This window comes from Rhinolophus ferrumequinum, chromosome 21, assembly GCF_004115265.2.
Source record: "Rhinolophus ferrumequinum isolate MPI-CBG mRhiFer1 chromosome 21, mRhiFer1_v1.p, whole genome shotgun sequence".
In the NCBI taxonomy this organism is placed as follows: Eukaryota; Metazoa; Chordata; class Mammalia; order Chiroptera; family Rhinolophidae; genus Rhinolophus; species Rhinolophus ferrumequinum.
Window position 1 is genome coordinate 37,016,254 of NC_046304.1, and position 16,357 is coordinate 37,032,610.

General features: G+C 38.8%; 1 protein-coding gene across 2 annotated transcripts; it reads right to left on the minus strand.

Annotated features, from left to right (window-relative positions):
• Positions 1-7,500: 7,500 nt before the first annotated feature.
• On the minus strand, positions 7,501-11,783 carry KRT24 (keratin 24). Of its 2 annotated transcripts, XM_033090773.1 has the most exons (8): positions 11,156-11,783; positions 10,131-10,213; positions 9,524-9,680; positions 9,093-9,254; positions 8,861-8,986; positions 8,271-8,488; positions 7,939-8,051; positions 7,501-7,740 (listed from the first exon to the last, which is right to left on the minus strand). In XM_033090773.1, the coding sequence occupies exons 1-8, from the start codon at positions 11,708-11,710 to the stop codon at positions 7,637-7,639; spliced, it is 1,518 nt and encodes a 505-aa protein (XP_032946664.1). In that variant the 5' UTR covers positions 11,711-11,783; the 3' UTR covers positions 7,501-7,636. The 2 variants fall into 2 exon arrangements, with proteins under 2 accessions (XP_032946664.1, XP_032946665.1); XM_033090774.1 differs by lacking the exon at positions 7,939-8,051 and having other exon boundaries at positions 7,576-7,740.
• Positions 11,784-16,357: the final 4,574 nt, after the last annotated feature.

The following is a 16,357-nucleotide window of genomic DNA, read 5'->3' on the forward strand; positions in this document are numbered from 1 at the left end:
GCTTTTAACTTCCCAGTCAGTTTCTAAGTGCCTGAGCACCTTCCAGCTGCTCAGTACTGTTGGATATCTTCAGAAAATACAATGTGCATCGCTGATAGTACACTTCTACATACATGTGGATCCCTTTCTATGTAAGCTTGGTATATAAAACCTGGAATCTCAGAAGTGGCATAGTGAGGCTTTTTACAAAAAGACATTTTGCATTTTACAAGATACATTTTAGCTGTACAAAATTTTTTTTTCTTTAATTATATTTTCCCACAGACTAGGAAGAGGTGGTATCAATTTTGGCTATTAAACGAATGACCTGTAAAATATATAGATTAACAAAAATTCTATTTCTACACAACATTTAAGTGAGGTTCAAAATGCTTGGTAACTGTTTTCTTAACTAGACTGTGAATGTCTCAAGGGCAGAGTGCATGTGTTACGTTTCTTTGGCACCTGCCCCAGCTCCCACTAATCCCTTAGACTTAATGCTTATTTAATGTTTTTGAACAAACGAATGAATATCAGTGTAGACAATCTTTTATTGACTTTATATCTTGTCTTGAAAATAAACTGATTATTGTGAAACTTCTCTTAAAAAATACGTTTTGAGTTCTGGAAATGTTCGTTGCAAGGCTCAGATGTGTTTTGACTTTTTCATTGTATAACCAGGAGAGGAGTTGCTCTCTTAGGGATTACTGTTGTATATTTGGGACAGAATGATAATCTTTGCCTTTTGGGCGTGGGGCTGTGTTCAACTTAAAGACACTAACATGGCAAACCAGCAATTATTAAGTTTAATGCAACTTAATTACATCTATAGATCATATCATTTTACATGAATAATGTAAATACTTCTGTGAATAATTTAGAGCATTTGGGGTCTGTAGTTTTTACCCTTAAAAATCATTATCTTGGAAACCTCCCCAAGCAGCCAGAAGACTAGCTACTCACGCTTTAAAGGAGATGTTCACTGAAGTCAGCACTGTTTGAGAATTAGGGAAACATTTTCTGTTCTCTTTGATAAATTTTCAGTGTTACTCTTAAAGATTGAATAAAACAGAACCTATTCTTTTTTCAACTCTATGATGCTTTTGATAGTTTAGCTACATTACCTTTTAACTCTTAACTATAACTGTATATAGTTAGCAATCAATAAGTTTTGAGCTATGTATGAAAAATAATCTGGTAATAAGATATAAGTGTGCATGATTCATTTTCTGAATTAGTGCTTAACACAGTTGCTGATTTCTTTAAGACTGTGGTCTGCAATACTATGCTCACTGTGGTACAAAGTGTTCTAAAATTTGTGAATGTTTTGAAATTTCTTTTAATTTTTTTTGGCTACCTCAATTTGACTTTTGTTTCTTTTTGGCTTCTTACACCACTGGTCCATTCAGTAAAAAAACCAAAACAAAACAAAAACAAAAACAAAAAAACCCCATAAACTCTTTTTAAGCTTAATACGTTAAAAAATGTCCTTTGGCCTAAATTACAATTACATTTGGAAATTAACAAACTTTCTAAAATTTAGTCCAGTCTATATGAAAAACAAAACTGTTGGTAGGACAACTTGGTTGCCCTGTAGTGATTCCACATTCTGTCACACCCTTTACAAATATTTTCACACTGTTGCCTTCAGAAAAATTTAGTATGCTAATCCATTAAGCTTCAAGTCCTTCTTAATCACTTTTTTCAAATGTCTCATCTCATCAACAGCTTAGTCAATCTATCATTGCTGACTCCAGAAATGAAATTTGGTGATATGTTGACATACAGGTACCACAAGTTCAATTACCCTCAAAAATCATTATCTTTGAAACTTCTCCAATTAGCCCCAAAACCAGTGACTCATACGTACCTTGAAAGAAATGGGCATTGAAGTCAGCACTGCTTGCAAATTAGGGAAACATTTTCATTTCTCTTTGAGAAGTCATACACCTCAGTCTGCACCCTGTATGCCTCCAACACCCCTCTAGTCACCGTCCCTCTGCAGGAGCCCAAGATGCGTGCTTGCGAGTGAGTGAGTCTGTGTATGGGCCATTTAAGAAGATGTCTGGGTTTCCCGCAGCCTCCCATCTCACCTGGATGGTCAAAATACCACTGTTTTTCACAGCCAGATGGGTCCTCTTCCTGGCACCAGTATTTCGGGCTGGGGAATCTGGTGGCGGGGAGTCTGGTGGCTTGCTCCTCCAGGGTGAACCTCTGTGGCTGAGATATCCCTCCTGATTCTTTTTTTTTTTTTTTTTTTTAAGATTTTATTGGGAAAGGGGAACAGGACTTTTTTGGGGAAGAGTGTGTATTTCTAGGACTTTTTATTGGGGAACAGTAGTGTGTTTTTTCCCCAGGACTCATCAGCTCCATCCAAGTCAAGTTGTCCTTTCAATCTTAGTTGTGGAGGGCACAGCTCAGTTCCAGGTCCAGTCACCCTTGTTAGTTGCAGGGGGGCGCAGTCCGCCATCCCTTGTGGGAGTCGAACCGGCAACCTCGTGATTGAGAGCATGTGCTCCAACCAACGGAGCCATCTGGGAGCTCAGCGGCAGCTCAGCTCAAGGTGCTGTGTTCAATCTTAGTTGCCGGGGGCGGAGCCCACCATCCCTTGAGGGAGTCAAACCAGCAACCTTGTGGTTGAGAGCCTGTGCTCCAACCAACTGAGCCATCTGGCCACCCAGGAGCTCAGTGGCAGCTCACTGATTTCATTCTAGTTGCGGAGGATGCAGCTCGCTGGCCCATGTGGGAATCGTACGGGCAGTCCTGTTGCCCAGAGCTCATGCTCTAACCAACTGAGCCACCCGCCCGCCCCTCCCTTCTGATTCTTAACCACCACACAGAGTTTGGGGGCTGTTCCATGTCTCCGTCCCTCATACCAGTCTCAACGTGGCTTCTTATTTATATTTTTAGTTAATAGAACTTCTGTTTGGCTAGACTTCAGGTGGTTCTCCAGGTTGATTGTTTTATAATTTAGTTGTAATTTTAATGTGTTCACGGAAGGACTCAGGTGCAGTGTTTGTCTACTCCACCATCTTGGATCTTGTGTCAGCATTTGTTTTCATAGAGTAGGAAGATATAGCACAGGGGACCCCATCCCTCCATATAGCAATGTTTGGAGACATTTTGGTTGTCACATCTGGTAGGGAGCATGCTACTGGCATCTAGTGGGTAAAGACCAAGGATGCTCAAATGTCCTAAAACCCACGTGACAGCCTCCTCCTCCCCAAAGAATTATCCAGCTCCAAATGTCTATAGTGCCAAGACATTGATACACCCTACCTTAGAATGTGACATTGGATGTAGTGCATTGCAAAATTTTGGGGAAAGTCTTTGAATTAGAGTAAATCTGATCTCATTTTAATTTCCTCTAAGATTCATTTTGCCACCTTGACATTTTTCTGATTTAAAAAATTTTAGTTGCATAGAGTCAGAGTTTAGAACTAGAAGGTACCTAGGGGTCAGAAACTCCCTTGTTTCACAGATAAATGAAAAATGAGGCCTGGAGAGGGATACTTTTAGAAGAGTGACTTATCCAAGGTTATGCACTGAGTTTAGAGACAGCCTGGGACTGGGGCTCAGGTCTACCAGGTCAGTGCAGAATACAACAACTGGCTATTGCAAGTTGTGTGCTTCCCAGAAGACAGAAATGCCTCTGCTACTCTGGTTCCTATCTCACTGCTTCTGAAATTTTGGACACTTAAGAAAGGCTTATCATGAACATTCTCGTCTTTTGGAGTGTAAGTAAAAATTGATTCGAAAAGTGAAACATCGATATTCAAGTTTAATGTATTAAATCCCCTTAATTAAAATAGCATATGTACTCCTTGATACTGAACGAGATCCCAGCTGACCTAATACAGGCATTTTATCTACATTAATTGTTTTAAGCCTTCGGACAGGAGCTCTGCCTTACCACCTACCTGGAGAAAGAAGGAGAAAGAAAGAAGGGATCTCATTCTGAATTTAAGCCAGCCCAGAATTTCCCCAACAGCAATCTTATGTTGACATTTGCAGGGTCTCAACTATTTTGGGGTCTGTAGTATTTATACAATAGGGTTGATATGTGCAGATAATAATTTTATTTCCAGATGTCTTTCATACATTAAAATGGAAACTTTCCTGTCCAAGTTACTAATTGAAGAAGCACAGGACTTTGGATTTTTCTTATGTGCTTTAAAAAATAAACTTCATTAGGGAATATAATATTTTGGAAACATTGCTGAGTTGAAATCATGACATTATCTCTGTATAAATTGGTTTTTGGCGTAGTCACCAGTGGGGAGATTTTGGCGTAGTCACCAGTGGAAAGTCCATTTTGGTTCATTTCAGTCTTAGAAGAAACAGATGCATCAGCAGTAGTGGCAATCCGCTGTCGTAGCACTCTGCTCTGAAACACTCTTACAAAACAGAGTCTTTTATCAGTGAAGGGACACTGTCCTAGATTTCCCGACCTTGACTGTGTAGTTCACCTTATTGTTGAACCTCATTGTAGCATCTCGGTCATTCTGCTCGGTCATGGTTTCACAGGGAATTCTTATGGCCTTGAGGAGCTCGGTTATATCAGATCAAAGTGCAGTGTCCACCTCCGCATGCCCATCAGAGCCTGCAAAGCCAGTAGGCTTTTAATTTCCTGAACAGGAAACAACCGTCAAGGACTTCAACCATAACAGCAGTAGAGTTTGCTTCATTTATTAGAATTTTCCTAACCTCATCATTAGATTGGAATTGAAGACAAGAATTAAGTAAGAAAGAGGCAAGCTGTAAATCTGTGTATGGACACACACATCTTCATGGTGCTTCTTGAGGTAAGCTATCTCCTTTGCCAGAGTTTCAGTCTGCATTTCCAGATCAGTGGTGGACTGAGTTTCTACAGATCAGGGTGGTAGAATTAATCGACAGAGGTATGGTAGTATGAAAAGCTCTTTTCATAAGATCAATAAATTCCCCGCATTAAAAATCTCAGTTATGAATTGCACCATTAGAGTTTTTTCAAGGATACATAAGGATGCTTGGAAACCATGATTACATTTCTCAAAATACATGTATCTCATTTTTTTTTTTTTTTACAAAATCCTTTGCAGAAGATCTCTTCATCATCTTATAAAAATTTTAGAAAAGCTCTTACTTAGATTACATATCATATGTACTTTTTGTGCATAAAAATTTCGTTTGCAATGAAATATTTGCCTCGCCTATTTCACTCCTCACCTTTACTGCCACTGTGAGACTATGAGACTCACTTCAGTTGCCGTATTTGACTTGGCCAGAACACAGCTTCTGTCCTACTTAGAAAGCCGGTCTTCCCCTGGTTTTGTTCTCTTCTCAAAACCCAGCCTTGGGTTTAATGGCCTAAGGGGCATTTAGTGTCCTGCTTTCCATGCTGAACTCAGGCCAAGGAGCATCTCCGTTAGCATTTCTTGTCTCCAACTTCAACAACTTTCTCTTCTCTATGTAGATAGATAATTGTTCTGGGAATTTTAAAGCCTGCTAGCTTTCTTTAGGTCAAAGAGAAGCTGTTTGGGAAAAATGGAAATATATGCAGAACGTTTACAGAACGCGATTACCTTCTGAGTTTAATATATGAAACTGTAGACCTTCAGTTATGTTGCTAGAGTGGACAGGGCTTCAACTACTAATTCATTCCCTTACTTGCCCTGTGACTTTGAATACATGATTTGACCTCTCCAAGGGCAAATTCTCCAAGGTCAAGTTTTCTTCGTCTGTAAAACCGGAACACTAATATCTATACCATAGGGCTTGAGGAGTAAATGAAATAAAGCATACACATAATAAGTGCTTATGAGCACTTATTTTTTTTCTCCTCCTAACTCATCTCTTCCCCTCTTTTTTGGTTGGCTCAAAAAATTATTATGCTTAACATCACTTATAAAAACACCTATTTCGACTAATTATAGACATTAATTTATTATAATGCTTTCACATACAGCTACAGTTTTTCTAAGTTAGTTTCAAATACAAAGCAAGCCCTACTCCATAGACCAAGTCAAGCACTTGACAGGTGTATAAAGAAAAAGCGAACATTCTTCTTCCTCTGCATGCCAGGTCCTCACCAGGCCCCACCAGGTTATCACTGCTAACCTTTTGGTGTGGGCACACATTTCTGTGTTTGTATAAACACATACAAATATATATGGGTTTTCTCTTCTCTCTCTTCAATATTTTTGTTTACTTTTGTGTAAACAAATGCACGTACATATATGTACTCACTTGGCCTTTTTTCTTTTTTTTCACTTAACAGCATATCCTGGATATCTTACCAGGATAATACATAAAGATTGAATACATTCTTTTTTTAAGGCTACATTATATTCCGTTGTCTGGATGCACACTGTTTCTTCAATCATTTCTTTATTGATGAAAATTCAAGCTCCTTCCAAGCTTTCGCTCTCTTAGAAAACACTGCCACAAACACCTTGGGCATACCAGAATGTCTAAGGGTACATAGGATCTGATAGAGGTTAGTTGTCAAATTATGAGAAATGGTCAGTCGGTGAGATAATTCCTGTCACTATGATTGTGATGAATATTTATTAGCTTCCCAAACAAAGTGGCCTTGTTCTCTTAATTTCTTAGAATACTCCATATTATAACTCCATACCATAACATTTTAACTTATTCTCTTTGGCGGTTGCAGTTTCTTGAAAACAGTTTCCAGAACTTTGGAAAAGTTGGTGGGTTGGCAGACAGTACCTGTCTTTGAAATGTCATGTGGACCTCAGCAATGAAGGGTGGGAAAAGGAAACACCAATAAGGCTAAGTGACAATTTTTGGCTAGTGGTGTGGCTAGATTTGGCACAGGAATAAATACCTGAGCATCTCTTCTTTGGGGCTTTCAAGTTTTTAGAAATCTGGCAACCATATCACATGTCACCTTACTTCCCAAGACTTTTATTTGGACCAGTTTCCTAAATGTCCTGCAAACATGCAATGGCAGATTCCTGTGGCACTCTGGTGAATACTGTGCAATCAAGCCCTTCACAATGATACCCTTTAGTGTTTGCTGTGTTCTTCATGTTTTAGCTTTCCTCTCCATCTAAAAATGTAATCTTCTTGAAGTAGGAGGCACATCTTTTGTTTCTTTTTATTTTATGAATTACCCAGTTCAGTGACAGACATAAAGAAACTAGGCATTAATTAATTATAGATTGATGATTCTAAGAACTACCTCCTTTTGTGTGGGCTCAGCTGTTGGCCATAGTTTACGGGCCACTGAGATTTGATTTCAGTTATTACTGAGTTCAAATGTGATGTTGTCAAAAATGCCTACATACGAAACGGCTATAATCTTGATATTTATGAAGAAAAGTGCTGTATAAATAATTAATTAATATGAGTAACATAATATGGCAGCTAGATCATAATTGATCACTTAATTTCTAGGTAAAATACTGAATTTCTTTAAAAAATTTAGGAATACTTCAGTTAACTTGCAAAAAAAGTAAGTTTATTCCAGCAACTTTTTAAAGAGCATTCCAGTAAGGAAAAAAGGATGCAGAAAAATTGGTTAGTCATCTATTTCTGGATGGAAACTTTTTTCTGAAATTATGCAGAAAGAGAGCTAGGTGGTTGCGATGTCTTCATTTGTGTCCTTTAGATTGTTTTCTCTGAAAGCCACTCTTGTTGATCTGGAAATCGCTCATTTGATTTTCACCTCAGAAACACTGCTGACGTGAGATGAGACAACTTTGCCGTCCACCACTTCCTCTACGATGGTCTTAGTCACTCTAGTCTTGCTTGGATCTGAAAATCATGGAATCACAAATGTCAGTCTGGAAACGAACACAGGAACAGAGATCAAGAGAAATTCATGTGCGTTCATTAAGTATGTTCTCTCTGTGTAAGATTAAGTAAACGACAGTATATACTTTTAACATGACAAGCAAAATCTGTTTTTTATTTTTAAATTATAAAATTATGCACATTAAAAAAAATGTCTACCTCTTCCTTGGTCAGAGCAGCTCTCAGATCTTGAGTCACCAGAGATCGAATCCCTGGATCCCATGTTTCTGGATCCCGAGTTTCTAAAATCTGATCCTCCAAAACCAGAACCACTGGAGAAAAAGAGAATTGTATTCCCTTGCATTTTGCAAAGGCAGGAGAAAGCCTCCATACAGGGGGCTATCTGTGATGAAGGTAGATGTCCTTTGACTGGACTGGGTCACTGTAACTTTATAAATCCAAGTCTAGGTGTCAACCCCCTTTTTGGTTTCATAATATAAATACACTAAGGTATGTCTTCTAGCACATTCATGACTTTTACACTTACTTACCCTCCCTCTCCATCGAGCAGGCGGCGATAGGTCTCGATCTCCATCTCCAGGCGGGTCTTAATGTCCAGCAGTTGCTCATATTCTGCGTTCTGGCATTCGGTCTCTCCCCGGATCTGGCAGATCTGCTCCTCCAGGTTGCTAATCTGCATCTGAATTTCTGACAACTGAGCCATGTAGCCAGCTTCCGTGTCAGCCAGGGTCCCTTCCAGGGAGCTTTTCTAAGAAGAAACAAAACAAAACAAAACGAAAAAACCCAAAACATTCATGCTAAAAATAAGTCATTGATGATTTTTAAAAATTACAAAATTTTACAAAGTACTAGGAGAATTAATTACACCTTTACCAAATCATAAGCTATATTGATCTATCATTGTTTTCTTAAATTTTTTTGGCATTACTTTTTTAAACTAAATCTTTTACGGAAATAGAGTGCATTATCTTGAACTGGAATGTTTCACGCTTCCTCCAACCACAATACAGCTCTCCTTAGTACTGCTTTTATTATGTGCCAAGTGGAACATCTTGGCAAAGAAAGAAAACTGAATCACGTAGCTCCCTGTGGGAGAGTTTGGAAAGCTCTTTGCTCCTACCATGACCAGTTGGGACTGAAGCTCAATTTCCAGGGCCTGCAGAGTACGTTTCAGTTCTGTTATCTCATTCTTGGCGGAACTGGCTGCCCCAGCATCAGTAGAGATTTGTGCTTGTAGTGATGCACTCTAAATAAAAACAAAATGCAGTCACTGTGGGCTGCTGAAATGAGCAGAAGTGGTTTGTGTGTGGCCACAGGCTTTGCCGCTCAGCGGTGATAATGTTATTTATCACCTGCTTGTTGAATTGCTCCTCAGCCTCCCTGCGGTTTTGCTCAGCCAGCAACTCATACTGTGCTCTCATGTCATTCAGTAACTTGGTTAGGTCGGTTCCGGGGGCAGCATTCATTTCTACCATCACACCCCCTCCAGAGCTTCCTTGCATACTCTTCATTTCCTAGCATGAAGAAAAAAAAAAAAAGACTAGTGATGAAAACAAACACGATGACTTCCTAAAATGCATAACCAACAAAAAGTTGAACTAGATCACTGATGGGGGGAATAGGCACCAAATTCAGATAAAATTTGGTCATTATTACGTTTTCTCCTGGTCATAGGAGTTGGAAATCCATTCAGATAGAATTTACTTTATTTTATTTTTACAGAATGGACATAGGGGAAAATGTGTAGGCCAGAGTTGTTTAACAGTGTGGAACATGCTCCTACCTCCTCGTGGTTCTTCTTCAGGAAGGCCAGCTCCTGGGTGAGGCTCTCAAGCTGCATCTCCAGGTCCGAGCGAGTCACGGTCAGCTCATCCAGGACTTTCCTCAGGCCGTTGGTGTCGGCCTCCACGGTCTGCTGCAGGTGCAGCTCATTCTCATACCTGGAAGGGACAGCAGTAAGACAGTACAGTCCACTCCAAAGAGTGCATGCATTTCTCCGTGTTCAAGAAAGTTTTCTCCTTTGAGCTAGTCGATAAACACGTAAGGTTCCTAGTTTTTCCTTAGGAATTTTTTCCTTTTAAAGAAAACTATGAGCCTAATGTTAATTCTATAGATAGCTAATATTCTTTTATAACACAAATTTCATTCTTAATTTGCCTCTTTTTCTTGGTGGAATGATGGTTTTTAAAGTATACTCTTGGGATGTTTGTGAATTTAGGTCTTGAGTCACTATGTATGTATGTGTATATATATATATATATATATATATATATATATATATATATATATATATATATATATATATATATTTTAATTTAGAATAGATTAGGCAAAAAGATTGAATTTTACTTTTCCTACAACATTTGTTTCCAGGTCTTTACTTTTCTTACTTCAGTCTGAAGTCATCAGCAGCCAATCTGGCATTGTCAATCTGCAACACAATCCCAGCATTTTCGACAGTGGCAGTAATGATCTAGAAAAGACAAAAATAGTGAATGAATCATGGGTGCTTTTCCCCTTGTGTCTGCATGTCTCCTAAGGTAGCTTTTAAAGGTGAATTGCTTTGAAAACTTGCTTAGTAATGACACCTTGTGTCATTACTAAGTATTGATAACCCTGGTGTATTTGGACTACATCTTTCTGCCAAAAGGTAGCAGTTTGCACAGTTACTGGGATAGGCATAGAACATTATTTTACAGAACACAGCCCTCTGCATGTTTCTGCTGCTTTGGGAGATTGGTTATTCTATGAGCGCTTTCAGAAAATAGTGTGAAAAATGAATTTCACATCCAAAAAAGTCTTTAAAAATAAGAATAGAAACAGTGGAAATGTAACGGCTGTATGCGATGTCAGAGGGGTAGTAGATTGGGGGAGGGAAGTTATCACTTTGTGAGGGGCATAAATGATAAATGTCTAACTATTACATTGTATTATACACCTGAAACTAATTTAAAAAAAATGTATTTTCCACACAACAGTGGCTAAACCTTTTAGATTCTACCATATTCTTACATAAATTTGTACCAGATTTTCTAGGAATAAAAATAGTTGTAAAGATGATTTAAATCTGGAAGACATTAAAATATATCAACCTGCCAGAATTATTCATGAAATAGATTAAGCTAGTATTGACTCATGGCTGTCACTGTTATACATACATGTTAATTAGCTGCCTGCCATTGTAAAAATTTTACTCTTATGTAGAAATTCTCAAATTTGAAATGCAAAGAGGAAGTTAATGTGGTTGGATGTCATATGCAGTACTGCCATAGTTAAAATATAACAAGTCTCATTTTACATATACAACAAGCAAATAATGTTTTCAAGTAATTCCTTGACTTAAAATCTTCATTACAATACATGATATGAATAAAAGTGAAAGATACAGAAATAATAGAAACAGATAGTCTCTAACCTGATTCCTGAGACCTTCAATTATTGGATAGTATTTGCTGTAATCTCTGCCGGGTCCACCTTCTCCTAACCCAGTCCCATATCGGTCATACCACTCCTTGATTTTGTGCTCCAGATCAGCATTGGTCTCCTCTAGGGCTTTGACCTTGTCTAGGTAATCGGCCAGGCGGTCATTGAGGTTCTGCATGGTTTGTTTTTCACCTCCAGACAAAAGCCCCCCATTGCCAACACCACCACTGGAGCTGTAGAAGCCTCCACTAGCACCTCCACCGAATCCAGACCCCCCGCAGAATCCAGAACCCCCGCCAAAGCCAGCCCCGGACCCCAAAGCTCCCAAACTGCCCGCTACTGAGCAGCTACCAAAACCCCCTCCGAAACTGCCTCCAAAGCCACCCCCACTTAGGCCACAGCTGCCAGCTCCTCCTCGGAAGCCCAGGGCAGAGCTGCCCCCCAGATGGCATCTGCTTCCACTGCTGAAGCTGCTGCCGCCAGCAGATGCCCTGACCCAGCTGCTGCTGCCAGCCCGGGAGGAGGAGATCCGAGATGAGCAAGACATGATGCTCCTGCAAATGTTTAGCTTGTCCAGGTGAATAGGAGAGGTGACAGCAAAGAGAGTATTTGCAGGCTGCCTTTTGGGCCCTTATGTACACACTTGTAGGGTGTTCCTTTTCTGTGTCACTTCTTAATCCCTGTTTCAGTTTTGCTAATCTGCAATTGGATAATTTCTTTTCCATGAACCCACTCTACTGGCTCTTTTTCCGAAGCTGGGTCGGAGCCTTGGGGCATTTACCTTGTCAACAAAAAAAATAATAAGGTGGAGCAAAGCAAACAAAGTTTTTTTTTTCACTCTTTTTTTTTTCTTCAGAATTACAGTTTTAATCTTTCAGAGGTTTGGATGACTGATTAATTCTTTTCTGAGGGAGTAATTCTATGAAATTTACTTCATGATTTCTCAATTGCAGGGCTTATTTCCAGATTAACAAGTATCATTAAAATAATATGATACGAGTGGAAATTTCCCATCAAAGTTGTAACTTTTTGTTTGTATTGTCGTCTTAAAGTTGACATTAGTTTTAGCATCAGCATTAATTTTAGATTTTCTTAATTGCCCTTCTCTATAATTATCTCAATCAGCATATTTTCAAGGTTGTTGAAGTTTGTGATTTTTAGCTTATTGTCTTCTTTGTATTTTGAAATCATTTTAGATATTTTTACTATTAATAAGAAAAATGTAAATAAATAACAGTATTCCATGTACCTATGGTTAGATCTCAGCAGCACGTTTATTCGAGCAAAGAATGCCTAGGAAGACTGGAAAAGTTTTTAGGCAGATTGTTTTACCATCAGATCAGAGTGCGTTGTGACTGGTGTGATGCTACAAAGATTGTTATCTTTTTTATTGAATTTGTATCTGATGTAATGATACTTCCTTCCTTCTTTAGAATCAAATCTTAAGGAACTAAGAGATGATATTGATTTCATGTGTGTTTTAAAGATATCTGGAGGAGAGGATCTGAATCCACTTCTGATAACCAATGTTACAGAGTTGTTTTGCAGACACTGGAGTTTCCCCAGTCTACTCTCTGCTCATGTCTTTTTCTGTTTTTGTTTAAAAGATTTTAGAAAAGAGTATTTGTATCCGCCTCTGATAACTAATGTTATGACTGAGGTCATTTTATAGATACTGAAATCTAGAATCCTCTCCAGTTCACTTTTTGTTTCCTGTTTTTGACTCCCTTTGTACTTGAAATTATTTCCATTCACCTCCGCTAGTAGTTTAAGGTTTTTTTTCAAGACAAATACTGTATGATTCCACTTACATGAAGTACCTGGTGTAGTCAAATTCAGAGACAAAAAAATAGAGTGGTGGTTGCCAGGGGTTGGGGGGAGAGGAAATGGGGAGTTGTTTAACGGGTATAGAGTTTCAGTTCTGCAGGATAAAGAGTTCTGGAGGTTGGTTGCATATTCTCGTGAATGTACTTAACACTACTGAATTTAAAAATGGTTAATTTAAGATGGTCAAATTTATGTTATGTGCATTTTACCACAGTTTTTTAAAAAAGCGTCTTTTTTAAAAAAGTGTAGATGCTTTCAAAAATATTTCTTGGACTTCTTAGCTTTATGCTCAAGTAGCTGAGTTTTTTTTTTTAAACTTTCTTCTTTATCTATGTAGTCTCTGTTCTATGCTCATGCTTTAATCTTTATATTTGATCATTTCCCCCCCAACATTCTGACTTCTTTTCATTTTTCTTGAGGTTGCCTTTGATTGCAACACGTTAAGTAGGTGATAATTCCCTTTGCTGTGTAGCTCTGTGGTAGGGTATTAGCTTTAGCTTTTATGTTCTACCTGCATTGTTTTAGCCGTAGTGGTGTGTTACCAGTCTTACATTCAGGGTGCCATCTCTCCAAGGGCTATGAGGTGTTTTATAAACTTTAAATCATTAAGCTGGGCGTAACTCTCATTACACCCTTCTCAGGTAGGTAAAAAATGCACCAACCGTCACAGTCCATTGGTCATCTTGCTTCACCCTTCCCCAAAGCTATGAAACCGAAGAATTCTAAATGCTAATGATTTAATGGTATGTGAATGCTGGTGGTGGGAGGAACCGTCATTGGAATTTTCTTCCCTTTTAAGATTACGAAATGGAATCTTTGCACTTTCATAAAGGCTGGTATTTGGCTAAAAGAATGTTTAAAGAAAGGAATAACAGCTAAGTGAAAGAAATCTGATGAAACTTCGAAATTTCCGACCTAAAGTAGAAAGAACTTACACTAAAGTGTAAGCTGCAAAAGTTCACACTTATCCTTGACAAGTGGATAGAGAGTACTGCTTATTTGGTAGAAATTGTGCCAAACTAGAGGTTAGGAGTTAGAGATCCTCCTTAATTGGATTCTAGGTGTCCACTCAGAGGAAAAGCCTAATAAAGGTGGCAGATTGAGGAAGAGGGTGCTGGCCTAGGAATTCTTTCAAGGCAATATTCTCCAATCTGAGACCAGTCATATATGGACAGCCATATATGACAAGCACAGTGAAAACCCCTGGTACCATGTGGCATTGCTGAAAATTTAGACTTAAAGAGATTGGTTGTTGGCTCTCATTCTGCATCTAGACCCCAGGAAGGTGGGCTAATGTTCCTATTTTCTGGGGTGAGGAGGGGAGATATGGCAGGTGGACAGGCAGAGCTGGGAGGCAGTGGTTAGGAAAGGGGAGTTTGGGAAATGGGAGGCTGAGGATGAGTCAAGCCAACGAAACCGGCTGAAGATTCTTGCAACTGCTGCTTTCTCGAAAGTTGCTGGTCCCAGAATCCCAGAATCCTCTCTTGATTTTAGACAGAGAAGACAGCTGCTAGCAGGTGGCGCCAAACTGCAGATAGAACTAGATTGAGATTGTGCCGCCCAAATCTGAAGTAGGTAGGCCGGCTAGCCGAACACATTCTCTTTGGTGTTGGAATGGATTTTTACCATATTTTATTAAGGTTTAAAATGTTTTCTTTCAATTTTGTTGTGCTTCTTACTGTATATTATTTTCTTGATACAGATGCATCTTTATGTTTACCTTCAAGCTTTCAGCTTTTGGTTTTTTGATTTAAGAAAACTACTATTCCCTAAATATCTAAATATTTTCTTTCTTTCTTTTTTTTTAAATTGAAATCTTCAAAGGTTTACTTCATTATATTTCTGTAATTTTTGGTGGAATTTATTTTGGTGTGTGATATGAGGTAACTATTTTACACCCTCCCCTCTCTCACCGCCACACCTCCATTAACTAATTATTCCAGTAGTCTTATTGGATAATCTCCTTTTGCACAACTGATTTGAAAGTGCCATTCTTATGTATAGGTGTGTCTTTTTATGGGGTTTTGATTTCTGGGTCAGTGACACTTTGTTTACATTGTTGGAACTTTATACTATTTTCTTAATTCTTGTTCACTGGAAACAAGCTCCAAGATGGAAAACTGGTTACAGAGGTTCATCAAGGAGTTTCTCTTGGGAGATAATATCTGTAAGAAAGTGAGGAAAGCAGGACAGGGCCCAGGGAGAGGCCGACTACAAAGCTGTTTTAATGGAGGCTTCAGCTGATTCTTTGAAACCGATTGAACTGGACCTTCAGAGTTGTCCAATTTGAGGCAAAAGGGCTGAGCCTTTGTCTCCTGCCCATCAGCCAGTTACTGGCCCATGAGCATTTTCCTGGGGAGGGGGGAATAGTCTTGAGCAAGGGAGGCCCCCTGCTGCCAAGGGCAATGCCCAATGAGGGGCACAGCTGGGAGCTGCTAGCAGCCCTTGCTCCCAGCATGGTAGAGGCTGGATGCGTCAGCCCTGGGCAGTATCCGCTATACCAGTGTTTTGCTATCTGGAAGTTTGAGTCATTTCTCAGAGTTCCTTTAAAAAAACACTTGATTTCCTTATTTTCATTCGGATTAGTGTTATCTTTTCAGTAGAGAGTAAGTTCCTAAAGAGCAGGTGCCATCTTAATTAATATGTATGCATTTTTGACACCATACGAAAGCTGGAAAACTGCGGGCCTATCAAATATTTTATGTCATAATCATTTTTTTGGCATAGTTCTGGACTACTATAAAACAATAGATTTTAAGTCACTGTGGGACTATAATGAGATAACACAATATCCACTAGGATTGCTGTAATAATAGTAAAAAAGACAATAACAAATGTTGGCAAGGATGTGAAGCAATTGGAACCCTCATACACTGCTGATGGGAATATAAAATGGTGCAGCTGCAATGAAAACACTCTGACACTTCCTCAACAGCTTAAACATAGAGTTAACATATAACCCACAATTCCACCCCAAGAGAAAGAAAAACGTATGAAATGAAACAAATTAAAACATTTTCACACACAAACTTGTACATGAGTGCTCATAGCCAACAAATATTGACCATTTGATGAATAGATAAATAAAATGTGGTATATTGATGCAATAGAGTATTATTCAACAACAAAAATAGTGAAGTACTGATAAATGCTACAACACGGATGAATATTAAAAACGCACTAAGCGAAAGAAGCCAGATACAGAAGACCACGTATGATATGATTCCATTTATGTGCATAGTTTAGAGTAGGTAAATTTATAGAATATAAAGTGGGTTAGTGGGTGCCTAGAGCGGGGGGAATGAGGAGTGTCTGCTAATGGGTAACAGGGTTTCTTTTTGCGGGGATAAAATGGTCTAGAATTGAT